This window comes from Varanus komodoensis, unplaced genomic scaffold, assembly GCF_004798865.1.
Source record: "Varanus komodoensis strain SLA01 unplaced genomic scaffold, ASM479886v1 scaffold19, whole genome shotgun sequence".
NCBI lineage: Eukaryota > Metazoa > Chordata > Lepidosauria > Squamata > Varanidae > Varanus > Varanus komodoensis.
This window is the reverse complement of record NW_025335550.1, coordinates 572,552-585,299: the sequence shown is the minus strand read 5'-3', so window position 1 is coordinate 585,299 and position 12,748 is coordinate 572,552. Positions and strand designations below refer to the sequence as shown.

The 12,748-nt window shown below is 46.2% G+C and overlaps 1 protein-coding gene across 1 annotated transcript in view; it reads right to left on the bottom strand.

Annotated features, from left to right (window-relative positions):
• LOC123022365 (neural-cadherin-like) overlaps nucleotides 1–12,748 on the bottom strand; it is a 91,845-nt gene that overhangs the window by 42,177 nt on the left and 36,920 nt on the right. The window contains exons 7-10 of the mRNA XM_044428058.1: nucleotides 9,556–9,805; nucleotides 8,071–8,213; nucleotides 1,571–1,743; nucleotides 1,005–1,173 (exon numbers count right to left, since the gene is read on the bottom strand). Coding sequence (XP_044283993.1) covers nucleotides 1,005–1,173; nucleotides 1,571–1,743; nucleotides 8,071–8,213; nucleotides 9,556–9,805 — 735 coding nt within the window. The remainder of the gene's footprint in view (nucleotides 1–1,004; nucleotides 1,174–1,570; nucleotides 1,744–8,070; nucleotides 8,214–9,555; nucleotides 9,806–12,748) is intronic.

The following is a 12,748-nucleotide window of genomic DNA, read 5'->3' as shown; positions in this document are numbered from 1 at the left end:
CCAGAGGAGTAGCTGTTAGTCTGCCACAGCAAAAAGGGCAATGAGTCTTACGGCACCTTAACGACTAACACATTCATTCTGGCATAAACTCGCACAGAGACTGTTCATTTCATCAGATGCCTGAAGTGTGAATCTCCAGCCGGCAGATTTAGACACATATGCTTGACTGGGAAGATGGGGGACGGCTGTAAGCACAGAGGCCAGAAGGGGCTGAAAGGTAACCAGGACAGACAGGGATAATTATCGTCATAGATCCCATTCCGCAGGTGTTGCTGGCTGATTTCACAGTTTTGCATCCAGTGTGATTAGAAGCAAAACAGCACCTTGTCCTTGCTCGAGCCTCAAGGAATCGTGACCAGATGCCAATTTTGTTATTTCAGTTTCCCAGATGCGCTTCTCCCGAGACTTCCCACAACTCCTCTGGTTCCTCTGCTGACTTACTTATTTCTTACTTATTTAAATTATTTCCTTCCAAAAGTTATATGGCACACTGTTTAGAGCAAAGCCATTCTGAGGTACTTCCTTTGAAACCCTAAAATAAAATCTATCAATAAAAGTGCAACATAAAACTAAACATTGCAACTAAAAGAGCATAATAAAAACACGGTCTGGGAACACAGGTTATTTGTTTATTATATTTCTAAACCACCCAATAGCTCAAGTTCTCTAGGAAATTCACAACCGCACAATAAGGGCCATGTGTATCACATGGGGAGGGTATTCCAGAATGACGGGTCCTCACCGCAAGGGACCTCTCCTTGTGCGTCCAATAATATAACTGATCTTGGCAACAAGCCTACAAGTCTGATCTCAATGGCCAGCTATGGCTGAGCAGGTAGCCCTTAGCATGAACATAAGAGCTTGCTTGCTATCATGTGACATTTAGGTCGATCCTAATAAATACCTCTCCTTGTTGGACTTGATCTTAGAGTCATCAGAGAACCAAGCACATGGCACCCCATTGGCCAGCGCGGATAACGAAGCTGCAACCCCATCGGTTTTACCTGTGTCAGGGTGAATGTTAAACGCAGGAAGAGCCCCATCCCAGTGCATCAAGCTGTATTTCACTCTGCCATTGGCTCCTTCGTCCGCATCTGTTGCCTCGACTTGCAACACAAAAGTTCCCACTGGCTGGTTCTCCAGCACGGACGCGTGCTCGCGATAATGCTGGCACTGGCAAGAAATGACAGCAAGTGCAAAACTGGCTGAAGCACAATCTGACATAAGGGGCACTCCGCTCTGCGGCCCCAGGCGTTTGCAAGAGTCTCCCAGAAATTTCTGGATTGGAACCACCACACAAGTTGTTGCTATCTGCTGTCAAGGCATCTCTGACTCACGATGACTGAATGAATGAAAGCCCTCCAGAATGAAGGCCTGCATTCTTTGGCATGAAAGCCATCCAGAATATCCTCTCCGTGGCAGCTTGTAAATTCAGCACTGTGTCCATGTGGATTAACCACATCACCCCAGTAACTTTTCCGAAATATCTCTGTCTCTCTCTCTCTCTGTCTCTCTCTCTCTCTCTCACACACACACACACACATTTTGCATTAGACACTGAAGCTGTTACCTTCTGAAAAACAGGTTTGTTGTTGTTGACATCATCCACATGCACAACCACCAGAGCGGTGCTCATGAGTGAGCCAGGTCCGCCAGAGGCATTATCGTCAGTTGCTGTAACATTCAGGACATATTCTGGCCCATGCAGCTCAGGGGGCGGGCTTGAGCGGAGGCGGATTAACCCTGCAAAAGATGTCAAGAGCGGCTGTCTCTTGCTGTCATGCACACCCACCTCCTGGGGCAAGGAGAGGGTCCAAGGGTGCAGCGCTTTTCAAGCTGGGTTTGTGTTTCAAAGGGCTTGTTATTGTATAATCCTTTCATATTCTAACAAATATAACGGTCAAGCACAAGTGGAAATATGCTTTTAAGACACCCAAAACCAGGCAAGCTTCTTTGTCAAGATATGGCTCCCACAATTGCACCAGCGCTATCTGGAGAGCAGTGGGAGAGACCCCGCCTTCAGAAATTCAAATAGCATAAGAAGAGCCTCCTGGATCAGGTCAAAGGCCCACCTGCTCCAGGAACGCACCAGGTGCCCTGGTGAAATCCACCAGAGGGATCTGAAGGTGACAGCACCGCCCTGCTTGTGCTTCCCAGGGACCAGTGCGTACAGAGCTGGACAGAGCCATCAAAACCAGTAGCCACCAACAGCCCTCCCCTCCATGGATTTGTCCGCTCCACTAGTACTGCTATCCAGACTGGTGGGCCTCAGGGCATCTTGAGGTGGCAGGTTCCATAATTTAACTCTGTGGTGAAGAGGCATCCTTGAACTGCCACCAATGAGCTTCATGGGATGACTTGTTGGATCCCACCGTTACAAGAGACGAGGGAGAATGTCTCCCAGTCCACTTTGTCCACAGCAGGTATAATGTCCTACACCTCTGTGATGTTCTCCCTTCCTGGTCCTTTTCAGCCAAGGAACCCCCAATGTTGCAATCCTCCCTTATGAGGAGCCACGCTATTTCCTTGATCATTTTGGCTCTCTCTGTTGTGCCTTGTCCAACTCTGCAGTGTGTGCTTTTAGGTGCTGTGACCGGAGCAGTACACGTGCGTTCCAAGTGGAATTGCACGACAGATTGTACAAGGGCAGAACAGTATTGCCAATCTTGTTTTCGATTCCATTTCTAACAGGAATGCAACCTGAAGAGGACTTCTGCCGGAGCAACTGTAACATTTCCAATTTAATTGTATTGACTATTTGTTTCAAGTTTAAGGTAATAACCATGCAGTCTAACTCTGTGCCAGTCTTAAAAGAGCGAGTTGACAGAAACACTTGTGGCCTCTACTCCACGGGGCTTCATTTGATGTTGTGGGTCGTGTAAGGTCTGGCAAATTCAGAAATTTGTTTTTAACTTTATTTTACAAATCAGTGTAGAGTTCGGCTACATGGAAAACCGCAGGAAAGCATCTGTCAGTCTTCCTTTCAGCAACACTGTCCCAATCTGTCCGTGATCTAGCCAATGTGATAAAAAGTGTCATTTGCAAATGGACCGTTGTTAAGATGACAAGTGTCACTCTTGTCACTTGCCAATGCCATCTCTCTGGCTTTGCCGCTTGTGTTTTGACATGTGTCTCAGCCCCAGCTTGGCTTTCCAGGATATCAAGCACATTTTCATTGACAGCAGCATCTTAAAATAAAACAGCTCAAGGAGATGGGCACAGATATCTATCTTTAACATATAGTGTGACTCTGCTTCCCTTTCTGTTCTTCTGGAAAATGAAGATTGTTGAATTCCTCCAACTGTTGAATTCCTATAATGGAAGTCATCCCACCGAGGTTCAGTTATACCAATCAGGACACACTTACCCTCCTCTATTAAGAGTTCAAGTTCCATGTTCTCTCTTTCATGAAGACCGTGTTCTTTATACTGTAGCTTTCTTCCTATATTTTTGGAAGACTATTTTTGGGCACTGCTACAGCTGCTCTCTCTGTTGTGGTGCATAAGCCTTTGTGTGTTGCTATGCCCAGGTGTAGCTCTCCCTCCCCTGTAGGACTGTTTAAAGCCCTCCTGATAAACACCTTCATGCTGTGGATGAACACGATCTTTCCAAACCTTGTAAGGTGCAGCCCACCCCTTGCCGGCAGTCCATCTTCCAGGAAGTGGCGCCCGTGGTCGCAGAATCCGAACCTCTCACACTGGCACCACCCTCGTAGCCAGGCATTGACAATCGGTGTCCCAATTTGGTTGGGATACCAAATCGTTCTGCACCGTGAAATATGCAATACTGGCTTCTCAGTGGTGGAACTGCAGCAGTTAAATGGCTTAAGTATTAGCGAAATAGTGTGTATCACTGGCAATTGTACCTCAGTCCCTGTGGCATGATGAGGCTGGTGCGTGTTTGCAACAGATAGCAAGCCTTAAAGCAGTAGGGGAAGTTGCAGCCTACAGAGGATGTGCGAGTCAATTCCTTGTACAACCATTTGATGGCATCTCGTTCTGCCTTTTCTAATGCATCCAGATCTGGAGCATTAATATTGCAAAAGGAATATTTGCATAGGCATTCATTTTTCATGATTAGTGAACCCCTAAGACAGATCAGATGAGAAGAAGGACAGATCTGTGGCATCTTATTTATTTGTGATTAGTTTCTTGGCTCAGGAGAGCACATAATGCCAGGATTTTAAAAAGGAATGTGATGGGTGTTAAATTAAGCCAAGTCATCAGTGTCACTTCAAATAAGGAACACGGTGAACTTATTTCTGGCAGCTGGGGAAGGGGTTGCTAGGCCGGAAGGGCTGAAGTCAAACTGTTCCTAGTTCTTTTAGAATTAGCATGTCGGTTGCAAGGTGTGTGTTAAAACAAGGGATGGAGCACAACAGGGACTTACTCTGAAGCCCGCACACACACACACCTCACAACAGGCACATTAATCTAACCAAGTGGAACAGCCAGAACAAGGCAAGCAGCTGGGAACTTGTTTGCACTCAGTCAGCTCAACAGCATGACATCCGTAACAAACTCAAGGAGGCTTCCAGAGTTGCTCTCTGGACTGTGTTGCTGCAAATGCAGGGCACAGGAAAGGTGCGAGCGCTGGTCCAGCAGGGCGCTCAGCACGGCTAGTCGCCCTCTCCAGAGCACAGGGAGAAGCGCGCCCACATCGCGGCGTTGCCGCAGGGTTGCTCTGCAACAGGAGAGGCAGGGACCGCTCACTGGTGGCATTAGGCGAAGCGACGGCTCTCAGCTCAGCCTCCCTCACAGGACTGATGTGCAGATCAAACAGAGAGGCGGAAACAGCAAGATATAAGGAGCTAAGAAATAGATGCATGAAGAAAATGAATCCGAAAGCCCACAGAGCAGCATCAGGAGAACTAACGTCACCCTTGAATATAAACCTAAAACAACACATCATGTATTTATGCAAGCCATTTCCCACCCAGGTTTTCATTAAAATGCTCAATGCAGCTTCAGAAATAAGGCAAAATAAGAAGTATGCATGTATGCATACACAAGGTTACAAGGCAGTGGGTTAACAATTCAAAAAGTTTAACACGTCTGTGGGGTGACTGCTTTACAAAAGAGAAATCTTTTCAAGTGGATGGAAGGCCATCTGGCCTCCTTCAGAAAAGCATTCTCCAGATGACCTTCAAATTCATGCAGCTGCATATGGGTGGAGGCTCTCCATGAGGCCCCAAGTTCTTGCTCCATGCAAGATTTGAAGTCAAAATCACTTAGAATGGAACCCAGAAACATTGCAAGTTGGTGCAGAAGAGAGAGAATCTGTGCAATATGATTGCAGGCCTTGGTTCCAGGCAGAATTTTTGCAGCCATATTTTGCTCCAACGGAAATTTCCAAAGGCAGACCATCATAGGACACACTACAAGAATCCAAACAGTATTTAACATGTTCAAGGTTTCAAGCAGATCTTGGGACTGGACACCATATTCAAGGCAAGCTGTGAGCAACATTAGAGTGGAACTATTACTTCCCATAATTCAGAAACAATGTTTCTAGCCATGTCACTTAAAGCAAGCAAGCATTTGCCATTTTTGTAGCCACATCACGCCGCTGACTCATGTCCAGCTAGTGATCAGCGACAACTCCAAGATCCGTTCTCCACAAGCCACTCCAAGCCAGGCAACCCCTGTGCACTTGCCCTCTTTAAATGAAGAACCCTGCACTTGCCTCTGATCAAACTCATCCTGCTAACTCTCCCAACCACTCAAGGTGATTTCGAATTGTGTTTTTGCCTTCTAAGGTATCCTCTGCCCCATTCAAGTGTGTGTCACCTGCACATTGACAAGTATTCCTCCCACCTCTTCCTCCACGTTGTTAATGAAGATGTCCAGCATTGCAGGGCCCAGGACCAGGCTCCTCAGCATTCCACTTGGCATTCTTACCCCGTTTGATGAGAAAGCACATGACGCGCACTCTGGAGTACGATTTTCCAACCAGAAAACTGTTTGCCTCATAGCTGTGCCACCCAAGCCACACTTAACTAACACACTAGTCAGAAGATCATGGGTCACTTTGTCAAAAGCTTTGAGGAAGTCAAGAACTGTCATGCCCACAGCATTCCCATGATCGAAAGAAGTTGCCTGCTCAAAATGAAGTAAGATTCTTTCATTATTTTGGCCCTGCCCTCTGTCTCTGACCCCACGGAAAACTGGAACGCAGCCTCAAAAGCTTCCCAAAAAGTCCATTTGGCCCTCAGGCTAAGGTCACTGCCCACCCTTGGTTAAAAGATTTCATGGATTTATAATAACAGAGGTGCTTTTGATGTGGACTGACTTCTGAAGAAAGTATACTCTCTGCGTGGCACCCTGACTATGGAATATGCTCCCCAGAGAGGTTCGCCTGGCACCAACATTATATTCTTTTCAGCATCAGGCAAAACCCTTTTTATTTTCCCGCTATTTTAATGTTTAATGGGGGGCAGTTAGTATATTAATTGTCAGGTGTTGTGGTACTTGTTTTATTCTACTCATTTTTTGTACATCATCCCAAGACATCTATAGCAGACAGGTTAGAAAAGCTTTTAATAAATAAATAAAATAAAAATATTTCAGAGGAAGTAAGTCCAGCTCCATGTCTACAGGGCTCACTCCCAAGTCAGTGTTAGTAATGGAAAAAGAAAGTTGACCCACCTCTTGGACTGGTTCTGTAGGACTGGGCTATAATGCATCAGCATACATATTATGTTCAGGTTTGGGAAATATCAATTGTATGAAAATCAATTCATTAATTTATAGGGAAGTCAATGTTTATTATTTTATGGAATTTTTAGTTTGATGACGATGTACCTCCCTATTCATTGCTTATGGATCCATCTCCTTTGGGGTTGTTTGGTTTATAAAATTTTAAAAGTTCTGATGAAATGACCAAGGCAAGGCAGTGAATTTATAAGAATAGAGAGAGGAATTGCAAACACATACAGAGGTAATTTTATTGTTATCTCTGCAACCATTCGTAATCCTTTTAAGAAAACAATAGATGTTGCCTTGATATTGTTTTGTATAAATTTTCTTTCTCAAGACACATTGACAAATAGTGAGAAAGACTGAAGGGCTGAGCAACTGAGAATGCACAAAAGAGTCAAGGCTGCACCCAGCTTTTCCTCCTGATGGGCATTGCTATGGTTTCTAAGAATGTTAACCTGGAAATTAATTTTCCACTGAAATCAACAACATTTTCACATAAATTGTCAGGGCAATAGCTGAGAGTGTGCAGATTTACCATATCTCTCAAAGCAACATTTGCTCAAAAGCATGGGAAAACCATGACAGAAAAGCTTGATCGCTTAATGTGCAACAGCATCCAACATTTGCCTTCTTAATGGGCAGTATAACCCTAAGTGTTGCCGCAAGGGACAGTTTCCTTGAAGAACACAAACACCACTGACGGATATGAATGCCCAAAAACTGTCAAGTCTGGATGTCTGGAATGCTGAGTGTCAGAAAAAGGCAGGATCTAAAACTGAGCCCCTTTCATTCGTGAGGCACTCGTCATGGGCAACTCTAGAGGTCTACGGAACATCTGCTGGTCTATTCAGGGAGCTGATCTGGCCACGGAGAACTTGCCTTCTTTTGTTTGTTTCTATTCCGCACCTGCATTCCATCATTGTTCTGAGTATCATCTTTGACACATCTCTTCATTGCTTCCTAAGTATCCTCTGAGCCAAAGAAGGAGCCCCGGGTCCACACAGTGGGGCTTCAGTAGTCCAGTGCTCTAACACAACCTTCCCAACCCAGTGTCCTCGAAATGAGTTGGACTACAATTCCCAGCATTCCACAGCTATACCAACCCTAGCATTTTTTTAAAAAAAGTTCCATGCTCAATACTGCCATTCTGGGAGACTGCAGCCAAAAGCAGCTGAGCAGTTCTTTGGATTCCCATCAGAGCACAGATACGCAGCAACACCCAACAGCAAAGAAACCAACCTTGATTAAGTAGCAGCAAAAACATGTGTATTTTAAATGCATGTGAACACCACAGGTTGTAACCCACTCTGGTCACATGCCACAAGACGGAGTCACAGATCTAAGCAAGTCGCAGAAATGACATCATTACCTTTCTGAGGGTCAATAATAAAGTTCCCTCTTTGATTCCCTCCAGTAATGCTGTACGAAACGCCGTCTCCATCTGGGTCCATAGCATGAACCGTGGCTATCAAGGTGTTGGGCCCTGCGTCTTCAGAAACAAAACTCCTGTAGCTGCAAAGCACATAATGTTAAGCCTGGTTACCAAACCAGATTAAATGCAGGCCTGTGTGCTAAATGCAATGAGAAGTCATTACAGATTGAATCCTTATCCAGTAATAAGAAAAACACTGCTAAATAAAACCCATGTGGTGCAATAGCCTGATAGAAATAACCATAGATGGGTAGCCGTGGTTATTTTAGAACAGAGATTTTCTTCAGTTCTACAGGGTGCAGAACTTCAGGTCTGAGGGCCAAACCCAAATAGGCCCTCCAGGGCTCCCTAAATGGTCATGCCCCTTCCCCTGGCCCCAACCACTTCCCCCCAGCCATCTTTCCTTTGGCGGCTGCCTTACTTTTTTGCCGTTTTTTCCCTATTCTAAAAATCTGAAATGTTTTAAAGCAAACATATACTTGTCTTTTTCAGATTTTGACCACACTCTTTAGTCCTTGCCCTGTCTAGCTCTCCTAAATAGGATTTGGCCCTCTGGCTGAGAAAGGCTCAACAAAGTCCTAGAAAAGAGGTTATTCCATGTGACAGTTGTGCAATGAACATATTTTCCCCTGCCTACATGGTAAACTACCACAATCTAACTAAGGGCTCGTGCAGAATGTGACAAGCTCCTGCATGGAATTCCTTTTTCTCTACAAAGTAATATGCATCCTGCACATGCTATTTAGTTGCTAATTTTTAGAGGGAGGAATAAAATGAAGTATTCTGGAAAAGGGCTGGCTGGGATGATGAAAAAGAACACTTCACACTGCCAAGTTTTGTGGCATGTCCCAGTCTTGTAAACAGAAATTCTCTTGAAAGTGCTTTGGAATATGGAGACCACTTGTCCTGCATTTGAGGGGTTTTGCTCCAAAAGGCAGCCCAAACTGTGGAATATACTAACCTTGCAGAAACCATCAGTCTCTCTCTTCTCCATTGATTAACTATGTCAAGGTACATTTCTACCAAATTGTTTTTGGCATATTGCTGTTTTAAATGTTTTAAATGAAGTTTTACTGCTTGTAAACTATTTTCATGTAACCCACCTTGCTAGTTTTATGGAAAGGCAGCATAAAAACATAAACAACAAAACATACTAGTATTCCATTTCCTGTCTCAGGAATCTTTACAGCCATCATGCCAAGTAAGTCATTTTGTGATAGCGCAGGGAACAGGTTTCCCACAAAGAAAAACGTGAACAAGAGGTTTACTCACCCATGAGCCTAGACTAGCGTCTCTTTATCATCCTGATTTTGCAAAATACTACCAAAGTCATCAAAGCACCACATGGAAACTGCCATGCAGCAGTAAGGATAAATCAAACAATACCTGAAGCCTTAATAAAACTCAGGGACATGTATTTACATTGCTTGCGAAAACTTGGGTGCTTCATCATTGACGTTCGAGATACGGATCCTGACTGTCGCCGTCCCAGTCCTTGGCGGCTCTCCTTTATCAACAGCCATAATAACAAACTCGTACAGGTGATTAGGCCGTTCGTAGTTCAGTTCCGTAGCTGGGAAGATGGTGCCACGAGTAGAAATGCTGAAATCGGGGCTCAGTGTGTAGTAGAGTATTGCTGCGTTTTCTTCAGAATCACAGTCAGTGGCTGACACTGTGCAGAGGGAAAAGATGACAAGCCCCGTCCGTCAGGAATTAGCTTGTGACAAAGTTCCCTAAGATTATATGCGGCTCAAATAGAAGCCATCAAAAGCACAACAAAATACTGTCTTTCTACCATCAAGAGACGTTTGCCAAGCCATTTCACATATCTACAGCTTGTTGGTCTGTCTGTCAGTGAGAGCAGAATAATGACACCTTCAACATTAGAAAAGTACATTTCCAAGCCATCCTTTCCTATGATACGCATAATTTATCACACCAGTGAAAAAACAGCCCTGTGGCAGAACACACGGTTTTAAGTGTGTCTGGCAGAGTCGGTGTGTGAGCTGAACTCCACTAATGAATCAGAGGTCTCTGAGGAGTCGCCAATGCCACCGTCTGGTCCAAAATTACTGGAGGAATTTCAATTATTGCGGCCCAATGATGTGGACAAGGTGCTTGGAAGAGTACGTCCCACCACTTGCCTATTGGATCCTTGCCCGTCTTGGTTAATAAATAACTCCAAGCACGGGATTGGGACCTGGATTTTGGAAGTGGTTAACGCTTCTCTGAGGGAGGGTCGAGTGCCTGCCCCTTTAAAGGAGGCGGTAATACGACCGGTCCTGAAGAAAGCGTCACTGGATCCAGAGATGGCCACTAACTATAGACCTGTGGCCAACATCCCGTTTCTGGGCAAGGTGCTGGAGCGAGTGGTGGCGGGACAACTCCAAGCACTCTTGGAGGAAACTGATTATCTGGATCCTTTTCAGTCCGGCTTCAGACCCGGGTACAGTACTGAATCTGCCTTGGTCGCCCTGTACGACGACCTGTGCAGGGAGAAGGACAGGGGGAGTACATCCCTGTTGGTTCTTCTGGACCTCTCGGCGGCTTTCGATACCATCGACCATGGTATCCTTCTGGATAGACTTGCGGGATTGGGGGTTGGAGGCACTGCTTTGCAGTGGTTCCGCTCCTATCTCGACGGTCGATTCCAGAAGGTAGTGCTGGGGGACCATGTCTCTACGTCATGGCAGCTATGCCATGGGGTACCACAGGGCTCCATTCTATCCCCTCTGCTATTTAACATCTATATGAAACCGCTGGGAGAGGTCATCAGGAGGTGTGGTCTGCGGAATCATCAATACGCTGATGATACCCAGCTTTACCTCTCATTCTCCACTAACCCAGATGAGGCAGTGGCTGTGCTGAACCAGTGCTTGGCCGAGGTAAGGGAATGGATGAGGGCCAATAAACTGAAACTTAACCCAGACAAGACGGAGGTCCTGTTGGTTGGCGGATCGGGCTTCGGAGAGGGTGGATTTGACCTGGTCCTGAATGGTGCAACACTCCCTCTTAGGGATAAGGTCCGCATCTTAGGAGTACTCCTCGACCCGGAGCTTTCTTTGGAAGCTCAGGTGACAGCGGTAGCGAGGAACGCCTTCCTTCAGCTTCGGCTGATTAATCAGCTGCGCCCCTACCTGGAATACGACTGCCTGGCGACGGTGACACACGCGCTGGTGACTTCCCGCCTAGACTTCTGTAACGCGCTTTACGTGGGGCTTCCCCTGAAGACAGTCCGAACACTTCAATTGGTGCAAAATAGAGCTGCCAGGTTGCTGACGGGGACGGGGCGTTATGCTCACATGACTCCAGTCCTCCGTCAGCTTCACTGGCTTCCCATTGAAGCCCGGGCCCAATTCAAGGTGTTGATTATGACCTACAAAGCCCTAAACGGCTTGGGTCCTGGCTACCTGAACGAGCGCTTACGTCCGTATATGCCCGACCGCCCTTTGAGATCTGCGGGAGAGTCCCTTCTCCGGGAACCCTCCATGAAAGAAATTAGGAGAGTAAGTACCCGGAGGAGGGCTTTCTCTGCGGTGGCACCCAACCTATGGAATTCACTCCCCAAAGAGGTCCGCCTGGCACCGTCGTTACTGGTTTTTCGGCGCCAGGTAAAGACCTTTTTATTTAAACATCATTTCAATTGTTAAAACATATGATCTGGCCAGGGCAACTTCTTCTTCCTTCTCTTTCTCCTCCTATATTTTTATTTTATACTGATAATTTTAATTTTGTATTTGTAAATCAATGTATTTTTTGTATTGTTATATTTAATGGTAATTTATTATGTACTATTGTATTTCAATGTATTTTATCATGTTGTAAGCCGCCCCGAGGTTTCGGCAAGGGGCGGCATAGAAATGCTATAATAATAATAATAATAATAATAATAACAACAACAACAACAACAACAACAACAATAACAACAACAACAACAACAACTCTGGGCGGGTGAGGGAATGGCGACAAGATCGCTGCGTCAGTGATGCAGAGAAAGACAGGAAGCAGAACAGCCAGTCACCGCTCAGGTTACAGGTGCGAATGGGGCTGCGCTTGTCCACAGAGTCAGACCACCAGTACATCTAGCTCAGGACTGTCCTTTTGCTGGCAGAAGCTCTCTGGGGTTTCCGACAGGAGCCTTTTCCGACCCGACTGCAAGACTGAACTGGAGCCCTGGCAAGTGACCTGCTGTTGGGCTGCCACCACAAGTCCTGAATCCCTGGTTTAAAAAGCAAAAAGACCACAGCAAGCCACTTCAGCTGCACTGCACCAACCCCCCAAAAGCTACTCTAGCCCATAATACTTCATGGGCTCCAGGCAGGGCTGCAGCACTCGGGGTGCCTGAGGGTCACGTGGCACTCCACCTCCCCTTCAGGGACGTGTTTGGGGTCGGGCTCCAGAGGCACGCAGGGCTGGAAGCAAGAGGCAGCTTGGCCCAAGGCGAGGAGGCAAGCAGCGGCACGGTTCGGCTTACAGCGCTGACCGCCAGGAACAAGCATCCGGGAAGGCTCTTCAAGGGCTTGGTGAAATTTAGCAAAGCCGGGAAACCACCAGAAGGTCAGTGGGACAGCGGGGCAAGAGAAGGGAGCACTGCCCACTGGGGAACCCCAGAACT